At 35.1% G+C, this 15,946-nt stretch overlaps 1 protein-coding gene across 4 annotated transcripts in view; it reads right to left on the reverse strand.

Annotated features, from left to right (window-relative positions):
* ATP11B (ATPase phospholipid transporting 11B (putative)) overlaps positions 1 to 15,946 on the reverse strand; it is a 121,312-nt gene that overhangs the window by 59,126 nt on the left and 46,240 nt on the right. For all 4 annotated transcript variants that reach the window (XM_059391466.1, XM_059391467.1, XM_059391468.1 and 1 more), the window contains exons 10-13: positions 14,381 to 14,462; positions 7,776 to 7,926; positions 6,463 to 6,660; positions 424 to 666 (exon numbers count right to left, since the gene is read on the reverse strand). In XM_059391466.1, the coding sequence (XP_059247449.1) occupies positions 424 to 666; positions 6,463 to 6,660; positions 7,776 to 7,926; positions 14,381 to 14,462 (674 nt within the window). The remainder of the gene's footprint in view (positions 1 to 423; positions 667 to 6,462; positions 6,661 to 7,775; positions 7,927 to 14,380; positions 14,463 to 15,946) is intronic.

A 15,946-nucleotide genomic window follows, 5' to 3' on the forward strand; every position in this document is an offset into this window, starting at 1 on the left:
GGTTTAGCCTCTGGAGCGATGTCCCTCAGCGGAACAGACTTTTAAAAGTCCTGATTTTGTGCGCTGTTGCTCTGCCGCTTGCCGGGAGCCGGCCCCTCCCCCCAGGGTCTATCTTCCCGTTGCTTTGGATTCACTTCTCCGCTGGTCCTACCTTTCAGAAAGTGGTTGTTTTTCTGTTTCCAGAATTGCTGTTCTTCTTCTCTTAGATCTGCGGATGGATTTTCAGGTGTTTGCAATCTTTAGATAAGCTATCTAGCTGATCTCCGGCAAGCTGAAGTAGTCTCAGCCTGGTACTTCTCCGCCATCTTGACTCCTCCCCACCCCCCTTGCTCCACTCTTAAATTTTTTCTCCTACAATCCAGTAAATACCAAAGAGAATTACTTCAAATGAAATTCCAATTTATTAATTTAAAAGTTACTTACTAGCTCCGTTTCATTTTCTGGACTGGTTCTAAAAGACGAGCTGGTTGTAAGATGGGATAAGTTGTTAAGATGGGATAAACTATTAAGATAAGATAAGCTTCCTTCTGAAGAGTCTGGTGTTGGTCCTTCAGAGACAAGTCTACCATTGATTTCTTGGTATTTAATGCCATTAATTGAACATTCCCTAAACTGCATCTCATTTTCTGTCAGTGTACCAGTTTTATCTGTAAACACATACTCCACCTAGAGATGGAAGATAGAAGAAAATAAATTTTTGTGTTTATGGTCTTAGGTTAAACAAAAAAACCTTGTCTTCCTCTGTCTCCTAAAGTCAAGCTTACCTATTTTATACTGATGCTGAGATTTTTTTTAATAATCTAAGCACAAATAAATTAAGATGCACAGAAACAAAACAGGGTAACATAAAATATTTCACATCTATATAAACTTTGAAGTTCGTGGCATTTTTAGGTCCATGTTCTACTGTAGAGTTGGCTGATAATGTGGGATTTAATACTTTTTTCCATCTCCTGGATAAGGTGTTTGGAGGTAGTAGGACTAAGAATGATCTTTGAGCAAGGTGGAAGGAATGCTTAATAACCTAGAATGTGAAAGGGGTATGTGGTCCAGAAGAAATGGAACAGAACTGGGAACAGGAACACAAAAGTAATAGCAACACAAGAAATCAAAGATGGAAAGTTTTCTAAAATATTAGAGGGGGAAACTGAAACCAAGTGTAGAAAACAAGCTCAGTGAAAAGGAAGTATTTAAATGAAAAAAATATATATTTTAAAGATCTTATTTATTTGAGACAGAGAGAGATAACATAAGTGGGAAGGAAGGACAGAGGGGGAGGAGAAGCGGACTCCCCACTGAGCAGGGAGCATGAAACAGGGCTGCATCCCAGGACCCTGAGATCAAGACCTGAACAGAAGGCAGACACTTAGCCAACTGAGTCACCCACGTGTCCCTAAATAAAAATATTTTTAAAAGTAGATAAGACAAATAATTTTACTACTCTTTTGAGAATAATTCTGGAAAATTAACCCTATAAGAAGGCAGGTCCAAAAGGAGAAGGATGAAATAGTCAAATCTTGATACAACTACAATTATGCTGAGGATATGATTGATGCAATAGTGATCTGAGAAAGTTGTCATTTAAAAAGGGAAGTACACATCACAAGGAAAAGAAACAACTAAAGACCAATATCCCTTAGGAAAATAAACACAAACCAAATCTAGAAACATAGAAAAAAGATATACCATGAATATGTGGGGTTTATCCCTGGAAGTCAAGATTGGTTCAACATAAATCAGTCAACAAAACTTATCACAATAATAAATTGGTATTCTTTATTCTATTATTAAAATGATCACCTTGACATATTCAAGAAAAGTATTTAACAAAATCCAATACTCTTTCATGATAAAAACATTTAAACAAATTAGGGATAGAAGGCTAGTTCTTCAACCTGATAAAATGTATCTACAAAACCCCATAATTAGTATCTTATTTAATGAAGAAAGACTGAATGCTTTCCCCTAAACTAAATTCAGGAATAAAGCAACGACGTCTGTTCTTGCCACTTTTATTTAACACTGTACTGAAAGCTCTAGCTTGGGTAATCAGGCAAGAAAAAAGAAATAAAAGGTATTCAGACTGGAAAAGAAGTAAAACCATTTGTATATAACATGACCTTGTATATAGAAAATCCTAAGGAATCCACTAAAAAACTGCTAGAATAAATGAGTTCAGCAAGATTGCAGAATAAAAGCCTCAACATACAAAAAGGGAGGCAGAGTTAAAGCTGGAAAAAATTGCCTGGACCAAGAAATAAAGTGTGAAAATACACCTTAAAGTTCATTTTCTTGCAAACAGTAAAGATAACTACAACATCTGAGATGCAGAATATGACAAAGTAGATTTCATTGGTATAAAAACAGATAAAAGAGGTGCACCTGGGTGGCTCAGTGGATTAAAGCCTCTGCCTTCAGCTCAGGTCATGATCCCAGGGTCCTGGGATAGAACCCCGCATCGGGCTCTCTGCTTAGCAGGGAGCCCGCGTCTCCCTCTCTCTCTCTCCCTGCCTCTCTGCCTTCTTGTGATCTCTGTCTGTCAAATAAATAAATATATTATATGTTTATAAAAAATTAAAAAATTAAACATTTATAAGTAAATAAATAAATAAAATCTTAAAAAAAAAAACCATAAAAGAATAGAGGCAATAAACATATTATGAAATACTTGCAGGCTTAAAAGTAAAAAGAGAGACTTAGATGAGTTAAAATTTTAAAAGTTTATCACTTAACATGTCTTAAAGAGAAAGCAAATATGGGTATGCATAAATAGTGTGAGGATCCAAAAAACAATATTCTAATATGAGGACAAGAGGAAGAGGGGAAACCTGGGATGGAAAAGGTCAAAGGAAAGAAAAATTGGGGGAGATAAAGTGTTCAAAGTAGTAGTAGAAACAGGCTTTTTAGGTCTTGAATATGTGATACATAATTAAAGATATGTGACATGAATTAATATTCAGCATTAATTACTATAAGTCTCTTAAATGCTAAAAATAAATGGATCAACTTCTGGTTAAAAATGGTAGGTTAAGAAAATACAATTATCTTTGTTCCTCTTGAGACTTTACTAAAATAAGAGTAGGGGCGCCTGGGTGGCTCAGTGGGTTAAAGCCTCTGCCTTCAGCTCAGGTCGTGATCCCGGAGTCCTGGGATCGAGCCCCACATCGGGCTCTCTGCTTGGCAGAGAGCTTGCTTCCTCCTCTCTCTCTGCCCGCCTCTCTGCCTACTTGTGATCTCTGTCTGTCAAATAAATAAATAAACAAAATCTTTAAAAAAAAAAAATAAAAAAAATAAAATAAGAGTAAAGGAGTTAGAAAAAAACAAAAATAATGGCAGATGAGACAACATGAGAAGGGAGATATGACAAGTTTGGAAGACAAGAGAAGAATGAGTGGTAAGTGAGTTAACAAAATTTAGAATACGAAACCTAAGCAATGGGGGAAAAGCCTTTTCCAAAAACTCTCAGGAAGTAGATGTAACAGCTACTACTGAATGTGAAAGTACAGGATGAGGATGAAAATGGAGGTACCAGGAACAGTATGAAACCAGAAATCCCCTCATAACTTGCAAACCTGAGACTGCCCTTCACCTATCTGAGTAATAGTTGGAAGATTTTTAATACTTGGAAGACCAGGATTGAACCAGAGAGAATCTGAGCCCCTGGGCAAGCTGAAAACAGGTGTGAGACAGCTGAAAACAGGTGTGAGACAGCTGAAAACAGAAGTGTGACAGTATGCTAAAAACAGGGAGACTTCTACCAGATGACTTTAATAATCACAATCAGCAGAAATACTAACTGTGGTAATTCTCTCTGGGGAAACTGAGAAAAGACCAGTACTGACACTATGGAATATGTCAAAAAAAAAAAAAAAAAAAAAAAGAAAAAGAAAAAGAAAAAAACCCAGCAGGACAGCTGGGATTTTCTAGGGAAGAATTCTAGGCTTGTAAGGAAAACCCAAAGATTTGCTTTCATTTGAGGATCACTCCTTAAAAAAAAGGTAGAGCCTAAAACAAATTAGTTAGTTCTGCTACAACAGTGTCTTGAATCTATAACATGTTAAACAAATTAAACATAAACAACATATTAAAACATGAATCTGTAACAATATAACTGATATATAAGGGAACAATTTGAGCATAATGTGGACTGTGCATTTGGTTATGCATAATTTCCTCTGTGAGAAACAGCAGCAAACTGCACACAAGGAATACATGAAATGTACACAACTCAAACAGCTACCAGCCATCTCAGGTCATCATAGGTGGTATAAGACACACCCCATCTACTTCTATTTTCAGATAACCTTCCTTTCTATACTTCACAATGACACACAGGTTGCAGCACTTCTCCTGGTTACTTCTGCATGTGGTCTTTTTCAAGACAAAATGCCACATATATTAGAGTATTTATGTATGTTTTTTAAGATTTATTTATTTATTTGAGAGAGAGTAAGCGTGCACAGGTGCGCACATGAATGGGGAAGGTAGGGCAGAGAGAGGGAAAAAGAGACTCCTCAAGCAGACTTGCCACCAGTGAGGACTGGGCCCCTGAGATCATGACCTGAGCAGAAATCAAGAGTCAGACACCCTCTGTCAGACAACTGACAGAGCCACTCAGGTACCCCAGTATTTATGTATTTCTTAACAATTTATCTTAACTGATAAATTTTTTGTTGCACTCCTAATTCCATTAGGCCTGTGGTTTTTACTAAGTAATTTTACATAGCATGGCAATTTTTAGGAATGCTTTGTCACATTGTAGCATAACTAACTGTATTGAAAAAGGAACTAGAAGCAAACAGAAAATGTAGGGAACAGAAGACTTTAAAAAACCATCATTAATATCCTGAGAGAGCTAAAAAATTAGATGATATTCAAGAAAAGGAATAAGATGCAATTAAAAGAAGACATTCAGATATGCTGGAATATTAGAAATTAAAAATATTATAACAGAAATTTTAAAAAAGTTAGGTAGAAAGATAAAGTTGATAGATTCTCCCAGAATTAGAAAAACAAATAAGTAAATGCAAGTTGAAAGTCAAAGAAAGAAAGAATCAAGATAAATGGTCTGATATATCCAAATACTAAATTTAAAAAGAAGATGTTATCAAAGAAATAATGTAAGAAAAACGCCTAGAATTGAAGTACACATATTTCCAGACTGAAAGGGCTCACAGAGCTCATTGTCCAATGAAAGAAAAAAATAAAAAGACTCACACCAAGGTATATCATCATGAAATTTCAGAATTATCACATAAAGAAAAGATCTTAAACATTTCCAGAGATAAAATAACAGATCACACATAAAGAACTGGGAATCAAAATGGCACTGAATTTCTCAAGAGCAACACTGGAAGCTAGAAAAAAAATGGAGAAATGTTCTTAAAATTTGGGGGAAAACCAGCTTCCAACCTGGGATGCATTACATAAGTACATTAATCAAGTGCAAAAAAAGGGATAAAGAAAAAAAGGGAATAAAGATATTTTCAGCCACGCCAAGCCTCAAAATATTTTCCTCTCATGCATCCTTTGCCAGGGAGTTATTTGAACATGTGTTCCACCAAAATGAGAGAATAAGTCACAGGTGGGCCAACATAGGATCCAGGAGATCCAAAACAAGACAGAGGTAAAGGAATTTCTAGGGTAATGGTATAGGGAAGTCCTTGGGTGACAGCTGAGAAGCAGGCTCAGATATAAGTCCATATTGAAGAAGACAAAAGACTCCAAAAATGCTGCCAAGAAAAAAAAGAAAGAGAGAAAGAGAAAGGAAACCTAGATTACCTAATGTGTTTGAATATGTAAAGAGATGTTTCATATATTGATCAGAAACTTGTTTGTGGTATATAAAAATTAAGCAATTAAGCATAAAAAACCAGAGCAATTAATTCTAGGGAAAATAATATATAAAAACAAAAATGTAATTGTAGTATCATAAGGCATACTTGAAGAACTCTAAATTAGTGCACAATACTAAAAGAGTCAAAATAAGGCCAATAAATAAATATTTATTAAATCCCTAATTGTGATATAAAAACATTAGGGAGGCTATGGGGAGGCAAAGTGGGTATATATCTGGGTATGTATATATAAAACAGTAGCATAAAATTATATCTTTATATTCCATAATAAATGACTAAAACTGGGGCATCTGGAGGGTTAAGCCTCTGCCTTCAGCTCAGGTCATGGTCTCAGGATCCTGGGATCAAGCTCCACATCAGGCTCTCTGCTCAGCAGGGAGCCTGCCCCCTGCCCCCGCCACCACCTGATCTCTGCCTGTCAAATAAATAAATAAAATCTTAAAAAAAAAAAAATGGGAAACAAGAGTTAGGCATGGAGGAAAGTAGGACTATTTTGTGGTATAAGCCTCATAACATTTTTCTTTGTACTTGTGTTAGTCTTTGTACATGTACAGTTTCAAGAAAAATAATAAATTAGAAAAACATATTACAAAGATCTTTTTACCTGTCCAAGCTCCTCATTCAGATCAGAAGTATTGACTTGAGCTTTCTGACCTGACTCTTCATGATAAAGATCAAGATCCCAGCCAATGAAAAATGATCCAAGAAATTTCTGCATTTCGACTGTCACATATAATGAAATTGGAATGATGAAATTGTAGAGTACCAAAAAAGCCAGGAAGTCTGAAATAAATCTCAGAATCTAGGGAGAAAAATGATGGTTTGATAAGAGAAAACACGTAAGAACTTCCTTAGTAATATTGAAGAGCATTATCAGAAAGTTTCATTCTAAACAGACCATCAACTATATTCTGAAGCAGAAATCTCATGAATTAAAATTCATTTTTTGAACTGCTTCTTTAATACATTTCTTTTGTTTTATTGTTCATTAGGATCTTGAACAAAGTAAAAGAAGAAAGGTTAAATTTGAACTACCTGTTACTTTTCAGCAGCTTGTTTCAGCCTGGTGTGACTGAAACAATCTTTAGCAAAATTATAATTGCAATCCCTGGAGTATATTTACCATTCTATTTGCACCTTCAAAATCACAGATAATGAAAAACTGACTGCAATTAAAAAAACAAAACAAAACAACTGTTTAAGAACTGTTAGTCCAGAACTGCTGGGCCAGAACTGCTGGAAATGAAAACACAGATTATATAGTAATAGCTTACTTCAATAGCATAGCAGTATCACATTTTAACATGTATTCTGTGAAAGGTAAAATACATAATTATGAATCATATGGAAACTGTGTTCTGTGATCTGCTTTGTGGTTTCTTCTGTCTTCTAATATTTGTATTTTAATCAAATGTGAAATCTGGAGAATAATTATTTACCAAAATTGCATGTTAAATTTTCCTGCTAGTCCATATTCAGTTTAAAACTTAATATGACATATTTTGTGTTATTTCACACCATCAGTAGACTGACAGTAAGACTCCTTGAATTATTCACAGAACTGGAAATCAACTTACTTTTTTATTCACTTACAGCACACAGTAAACAGAATTTAAAAAAATGAGTTTGTAGTACTGAAGAGGAATGTCATTATAGATGATTTAAATTTCTGTGATCTCTTGTAACTACTCAAATCATGCCATGGGGAATACAACTGCTTATGCCCTAAAATGCAAAGAGCATACCAGTATAAACATGCTGGCCACTCTTCACTTACAGTGTCGTTTTGTCACCCTTCAGTAGTAATGGTTTTTGAAGAGCCCAGTGGTCACTCCTATCAGAAGTCACTACCAAATCAGTAACTGTGCCAAAGAATAAAGTTTCCTTTATAGCAGAGTCAAGAACACCATAAAATACCTTACTACTATTTCTTTGATGTTCTGTTTTTTGGTTATACCAAGGTTCATCCCATTTTTCTTCAGCTTGCCATGTATATTTCAAGATAGTACTGATGATGGCTTCAGAAATAAGGATTATTAGATAAATTATCAAAAATGTATTCATTGACCTGAAATGAGAAAAAGAAGAACATAAAACATGTCAATTATGTGTTACTATATTCATCTGCCTGGAAATTTTATACTGGTATTAAATAAGATATAAAAATATATAAAATATCACAGTAGCTATTTAAAGGAAACAATCTTCATATTTTAAGAAATGACCATTCAACAGAATCTGTTTACTAGTGATAAAATAACCAATACATAAGATTATAAGCCTACTTGAATTAGTTATATTACTGTTCAAAATGCTTAAGTAAATGACAGCTTTGGCCAGTTTTTCTTGCCATAAGTAATTATTCTAATCTTTTAAAAATTTTCAGGATCTAATTTTAAGTGTAAATATAACTAAGATTTGTGTATTATTAAGATTTTATAAAACGTTGTTACATCCACTCACTTGTCTAATCTTTCTAAAACCTCTATGAGGATATCACTTCCTTTTTAATGATGAAGATCAAAGCCCCAAAATCATTCTATAAATTTACTAAAATCACACAAGTCAGGAACTAACTTTAGAATCCCTGTTCTTTTACCAGCAGGCTTGTATTATAGTATTTCGCTAGGCAAGCTTAACATTACATCTCTGATTCTTTCATCAGCATTTTGTAACTTTTCAGCACACAGATCCTCTATGCATTTCATTAAATGTACAAGTAGGTATTTCCTTTTTTGAGAATGATTGCAAATGGTATTGTTTCTAATCTTAGTATCTGTCCTTGGTGTTTCTTTTTATTTTTTGAAAAAATATTTATTTAGTTATTTTAGAGAGAAAGCAAGTACAAGCAGCAGGAGGAGCAAAGGGAGAAAATCCTGACTCCCTGCTGAGCACAGAGCCCGATGTGGGGTCAATCCCAGAACCCTGCAGATCATGACCTGAGCTAAAATCAAGTCAGTTGCTTAACCGACTGAGCCACCCAGATGCTCCTGGTGTTTCTTTCCTGATGTAAGTATTTAGTTCTGTGATAGTTAATCTTGAATGTCAAATTGACTGGGCTAAGCAATGCCCAGACAGCCGATAAAATAATATTTTGAAAGGGTGTGTCTATGAGTGTGTGTCTGAAAGAGATTAGCATTTGATTCAATAGACTCAGAAGAAAGACATGTCCTCACCAATGTGGGGGGGTATCATCATTGATGACCCCCCAAAAATACAAAAGGCAAAGGACATTTTCTCTTTTCTTGAGCTGAAACATCAGAGCTCCAGGTTTTTTATCAGTGGCCAGCTCCCTGGTTCTCAGGCCTTTGGATGCTGACTGCATTATACCATCAGCTTTTCTGGTTCTGCAGCTTGCAGATGGCAGACTGTGGGACCTCATGGCCTCTACAACCCATGAGCCAACTACTATAATAAATATATATCCTACTGGTTCTGTTTCTTTGGGAAACCCTGTCTAATACAAGTGCTATAAATTTCCTTCTCGGCATTGCTTTAGCTTCATCGTATAAAAATTGACACTGTACTTTCATTAATTTCTTGATATTTTTTAAAATGTTCTTTGAGATTTCCTCTTTGACCCATTGATTATTCAGAATTAAGAGTTCCAGCTGCTCCATATCATTGCCAATATTTTTAGGCTTTTTAATTTTTGCCATTCCACTAAGTGTATATTGGTATGTATCGCTTTGTAGTTTTAGTTTGGATCTCTCTTATGACTAATAATGTTGTACACATTTTCATATGTTTATTTGCCATTTGTATATTTTCTTTGTGAAAATTTCTCTGCTCCACTTGTATATCCACTTTTTTTCATTGCATTGTTTTTCTTTTTATTATAAACATCTTATAGACGTATGAGCTCATAATGTATTCTGGATACAAGTTGTCAGACAGATGTTTTATGAATAAGTCTCTCAGTTTGTGGTTTCCTTGTTCATTTCCTTAATTGTGTAGTGTGAGAAGTTCTTAATACTGAGAAAGTACAGTTAACCAATTTTTTCCTTTGTGGTTATTGGTTTTGTGTCCTAAGAAATATTTACCTATCCCTAGGTTGTGAAGATATCTTCTTAAGTTTTCTCCTAAAAGTTTTATAGTTTTAGCCTTTACAGTCAGGTATATGACCCATCTTCAAAAACTTTTTAGTGTATGATATGAGGTAGGAATTGAGGTTTATAATTTTTTTCTCATATGGATATCCAACTGTTGTTGCATAATTTATTGAAAAGACCATCATTTTCTTTAATTTTTTAAAAAGATTTTATTTATTTGAGAGAGAGAAAGAGGTTAAGAGAAAGCACAAGCAGGGGGAGAAGCAGAGGGAGAGGGAGGAGCAGACTCCCCACTGAGCAGGGAGCTCAACGCAGGGCTTGATCCCAAGACCCTGAGATCAGGACCTCAGCAGAAGGCAGACACATAACCCACTGAGCCACCCAGGTGCCCCAAAACTATCATTCTCTTCATTGAATTTACCTAACGCTTTGACTAAAAATCAATTGGCCATATGTAAATGGATTTATTTCTCTACTGAAACATGTTTCTACTGAAACATCTTTTTTGCTAATACCATACTACATTTACTGTAGCATTATAGTAAGTCTTAAAGTCAGATATAATATAAATTCTCCAGGTTTCTCGAGACTGTTTTCTTTATTCATTCTACATATGCGTTTTATTTATTTAAAGATTTTATTTATGTATTTAGAAAGAGGGAGAGAGACAACACAAGCAGGAGAGGGAGAATCTCAAGCACACTCTGCTAACCATGGAGCCTGAGGCAGGACTCGATCCCAAGACCCCAAGACCATGCCCAAGCCAAAATCAGGAGTCAGACGTCTGACTGATCTAACCAGGCAACCCCAATACGCATTTTGGAATCTCATCAATTACACAAAGAAGCTTGCTGGGATTTTAATTAGTATTGAAAGAATCTATATATCAGCTGACAGCTTAACAATACTGAGCCTGCCAATCTAATAATGTGATTTCTCCATTAAATAAACATCTCTCACCACGTTTTATAGTTCTGACCTTGCTAAAACTCACTTATTAATCCTAATAATTTTATTGTTGAGTACACTGTCTATATGAAAAATCCTGTGCCCTCTGGTAAGCACAATTTTCAGTATTTATGCCTTTTATTTCTTTGTCTTGTGGCACTGAAAAAGGCTTCTAGGAAAATGTTTAAAAGAAGTGATGAAAATGCATGCATGTTCTCGATATGAGTCCTTACAAAATATGTGCTTTGTAAATATTTTTCCTAATCTGTGGCTTCTCTTTTCATTTTTTTTTAACAGTGTCTTATGGAAATGTAGAAGTTTTATTATTATTATTATTATTATTATTATTATTTAGCAGTAACATACAGTGTAATATTAGTTTCAGGTGTGAAGTTTTAATTTTGATGAAGTTTAATTTACAATTTGTGGTTTTGTTTTTTATTACTTTCTTATATATTTCCTATCTAAGAAATCTTTCCTTAACCCAAGGTCACAAATATTTTCTCCCATGTTTTATAGATTAAGTTCTTATGTTTGGGTCTTACATTTTAAGCCAGTTTTTTGTTTGTTTTTTAAGATTTATTTATTTGAGAACAAGTAAGAGAGATTCTCAAGGGGGCTCCACACTCAGCATGTGGCACTTGATCTCATGACTTTGACATCATGACCTGAGCTAAAACCAAGAGTTAAACACTTAACTGACTGAGGCACCCAGGTACCCCTGAGTTGCTTTTGTATGAGGTGAGAGGTAAGGGTTAAGGTTTGGTTTCTGGCATTTGTACGTCCAGTTGTTCCAGCACTGTGTGTTGAAAAGACTATCCTTTGGTGTGGACCTATTTTTAAAAAAATAATAAATTAATTCTCTTTGACAGATAATAGGGCTATCTAGACTTTGTTCCATCCTGTGTCAATAGTGTAAGTTGTATTTTCGAAGAATTCACCCATTTCATCTAAGTTGAAAAACTTAGATAAAGTTGTTCAAAATATTTCTTTATCTGTGGATAAAGTAACCACAGTAGATAGGATCTGTACTGATATTCTGTCTTTCATCCTTGGTGTTGGCAATTTTGTAGTTTTCTCTCCTACCACTTCTTTTTCCCCTTAATCTCTCAATCTAGGTAGAGGTTTATCAATTTTGTTAATATTTCCAAAGAAACAAGTTTTGGCTTTGTTAATTTTGTCTATTATTTGTTTTCTATTCTATTGGTTTCAGCTCACATCTTTAATATTTTTTCTCTCTCTTCTCTGATTGGCTCAAATTGCTCCTCTTTCTCTAGCTTCCTAAAGCAGAAATGTAGATGATGAATTTTAAGCCTTTCTTCCTTTCTCATATAAATACTTATAGCTAGAAATTTCTCTTCAACTTAAGTTTTTTCTTGAGTCCACAAATTTTGATTTGTTGGATTTAAATTATCACTGTTTTTTCTCAAATTTTAGATATTTTCCATTATTATTTTTTCAAACAGTTTTATCCTGCCCCTTTTGCTCTCTTCTCTTTTGGACTCAATTAGACAGAGAGCTTAGTACTATTGTCTCACATGGCTCTGAAACTCTGTTCATTTTTTCCTCAATCATTTTTCTCCCTGTTCTTCAGACTGAATAACTTCTACTGCTTTTTTAAATTCACCAACAATGTTCTTCTGCTTTCTTCTATCTGGTGTTGGGCCCATCTATTGGCACTTACATTTCAGTAATTATATTTTCAACTCAAAAATATGCACTGAATTCTTTTCTTATAGTTCCATTTCCTCCTCCAAGTTTTTTATTTAAATTCTACTCAGTTAACATATGGTACAACACTAGCTTCAGGTGTAGAATTTAGTGATTCATCACCCACATACAACACCCAGTTGCTCACCCCACAAGTGCCTTTCTTAATTGCCATCACCTTTTTAACCCACCCCTGCCCACCTTCCCTCTGGTAATTCCCATCAGTTAATTCTCTATAGTTAAAAGAGTCTGTTTCTTGGTTTGTCTCTTGCCCACCTGCCATGTGCATTTGTTTTCTTTCTTAAATTCCACATATGAGTGGAATCATATGGTATTTGTCTTTCTCTAACTTATTTTACTTAGCCTATTACTCTCTAGCTCCAACCACATTGTCGCAAATGGTTATTTCTCAATCTTTTTATGGCTGAGTAATACTCCCTTGTGTATATAAACCACTTCTTTATCCATCCATCAGTCAGTGGACACTTGGGCTCTTCCCATAATTTGGTCTATTGTTGATAATGCTGTGATAAACATCAGGGTGTATGTATCCCTTCAACTCGGTAATTCTGTATCCTTTGTAGTGCAATTGCTGGATCATAGGGCCATTCTATTACTAACTTTTTGAGGAAACTCCATACTGTTTTCTACAGTTTCCATTTCTTTGCTGATATTTTACATGTTTATTCCCATCTTCCTTTAGGTTCTTGAAAATACTTACAATATCTGCTTTAAAGACCTTGCCTGCCAATACAAGATACAGAACATTATAGTGACAGTTTTATTGAATGCTTTTTCTCTTAAATGCAAGTTACATTTTCTTCAGATGTCTACTTATTTTTTATTATTGGATTTTATAAATAATGGTCGTACAGATTCTGCACTCTTTTATGTTCCTCGGAAGAGTGCTGATTTTCATTTTAGCAGGAAGTTAACTTGGCTAGGCTCAAATATCAAAGTCTGTCTCCACTGCAACAGGCAACAGCAAAATTCTCTTTTCTGTTCTTTCAGCTTCCTGATACTGTTCTTGTGCCAAGCCCACTGGGTCTCCTCTACACAGTCACCAAAGATTTGGGCATAATTTAAGTGCAGGTTTTAGAGTTCATTCCCTTCTGTGGCTCCCTCCCTTACCTGGTTCTTCTCTGTCTAGCTGTTCTTCCAGCTTTAAGCCCTGTCCTCTAATACTTAAATTTTGTAAAGCTCAGGCTCTCTGATGCCCTATGCAGTACATGAATTGGGGAATGCCTTCAGACAAAAATCTGCATTTTTTTTTAAAAGATTTTATATATTTATTTGACAGAGATCACAAGTAGGCAGAGAGAGGGGGGAAAGTAGGCTACCTGCTCAGCAGAGAGCCCAATGCGGGGCTCGATCCCAGGATTGAACCTCTGAAGGCAGAGGTTTTAACCCACTGAGCCACCCAGGTGTCCCCAAAAATCTGCACTCTTAAATCTTTCCCCTTGCTGCTGCCATCTTTCAGGAGTAGACTCTGCCATTTTCTGTCTGCTTTGTGTCACTCTCCTGTATTTTCAAATACATGTTTATGTTTTTGTCCAGATTTTATAAATTGCTATCTGTAGGAGGGCTGGTCTGATCAAGTGATTTCATTACTACCCAACAGCATTTATTTTAAAGTCCTAATGTAACACCTACTATATGCTAAACATTGTGCAAAATGCTACATGCATATATCCCTATCCTCAAGGATACCATCTTTTGTTGACTGACATATATTTTTATACAGTATTTTAAACATATATGAATAATACACAAACATATTCATGTATAAATAAATGAAAGTAGTTTTCTTACTTTTCTACTGCAGATCGTTTCTGTGACTTGCTCTTATAATTTAATGCCATCTTAGTTTCCATTCCAGTGTAGATGGCAACTCCTGCAAAATAAAACAGTTCTTTAAAATAATCTGCTGGCATATTTCAAAAGAGAGATATACTCACTAGCATGAAAGGAAATGTATTATCTGATTATTGTTATAATTTGCCTTCAAGTCTTTTTGGAGTTTTTAAAAGGCTTTCCAAGTCCAATTCTGGGGAACTCCAGTCACTCAACCTGTTGGATGGGAAAGGCATGAGGGTTGTATTTCTGAGTTATAATTAATATACCTGAATGAAAGAGATGTTATTAGAGTTGAAACTGATGAAGGAAAAGGATTTGGAAAGGTAAAGATAGCAGGGAAGGCCATTATAAATAGAGTAAATACTGTTAACACAGAAATGGAAAAGCACTTTGAACAATGGAATGTAGTCAGAGTTTGAAAGGCCTTGAATGCCAGAATCTAGGGTCAAGAATAATTTTCTACCACTGGATAGATAATATGGGAACCTGTCAGAGGAAATGAAATAAACAAAGGTGCTATTTTAAGAATGTGTGCCTATATGGATGACAGATAAGAATGACAGTAATAATCGCCTAAAGTTGGGGAGTGAATGAAGTTAGGTAAGACCAGCTTTATAAGAAACTTTGGAGTTAGATCTTACCTTAGACTTTACCTCTGCTACCTATTAGTTCTGGATCCTTGGGCAAGTTATTTAATCTAAGTCTCAAATTCCCCATCATTATATAGGAAAAAAATATCTCAGAATTGTGAGGTTTGTATGACAAAATAGCAAAATGTTTAGAAACAGAGATATGATCAAGGAATATTCACACCCATCCTTAAATAGTGAAATCTGAGAAGCAGTGTAGGATTCATCATGCTCTCTTTCTAAAGATTTATCCTGGAATTTTCACCAGTACTCTCTAAAGGCAGGGATTATAACTCAGATGACAACGGGCACTGAAATTACAGAAATGTGAGAAATCAGCTGGAATGCTATGCAGTAGAGAGGTGGTAGTGAGGCAGACAACAGCAGAAGCCAGCTAAAGGCATTCAAATATACATTTTATTTTAATAATATGAAAGGTGCTCCGGCTACAGAGATGTATTAAAATATAGCATTACATGAGGGGGTCCAAAAGCCCTGGAGATGTTCTTTGGTTTTGGGCATCAGAACATGATTATGGTTTTCTTTTTTCTAACTATAATAAAATATACATTACATATAGTTTACCATTTTATTAATCTCAAAGTATACAATTTGGTGGCTCTGTGTACAATCACAATGTTGTGCAACCCTAACTTGACATTTTTATCATGCTCAAAGAAAACCCTGTACCCATTAAGCAATCATTCCCTGTTCCCCTCTATTCCCCAGCCCCTGGGAACCACAAAGCTACCTTCTGTCTCTATGAATTTTCCTATTCTGGGTATCTCAAGTAAATGGAATCATACAATATGAAGCTTTTTGTGTCTGGCTTCTTTTATTCAGCATGTTTTCAGTGTTTATCCATGTTATAGCATGCATCAGTACTTCATTT

The sequence above is a fragment of the Mustela nigripes genome, chromosome 2 (genome assembly GCF_022355385.1).
Source record: "Mustela nigripes isolate SB6536 chromosome 2, MUSNIG.SB6536, whole genome shotgun sequence".
NCBI lineage: Eukaryota > Metazoa > Chordata > Mammalia > Carnivora > Mustelidae > Mustela > Mustela nigripes.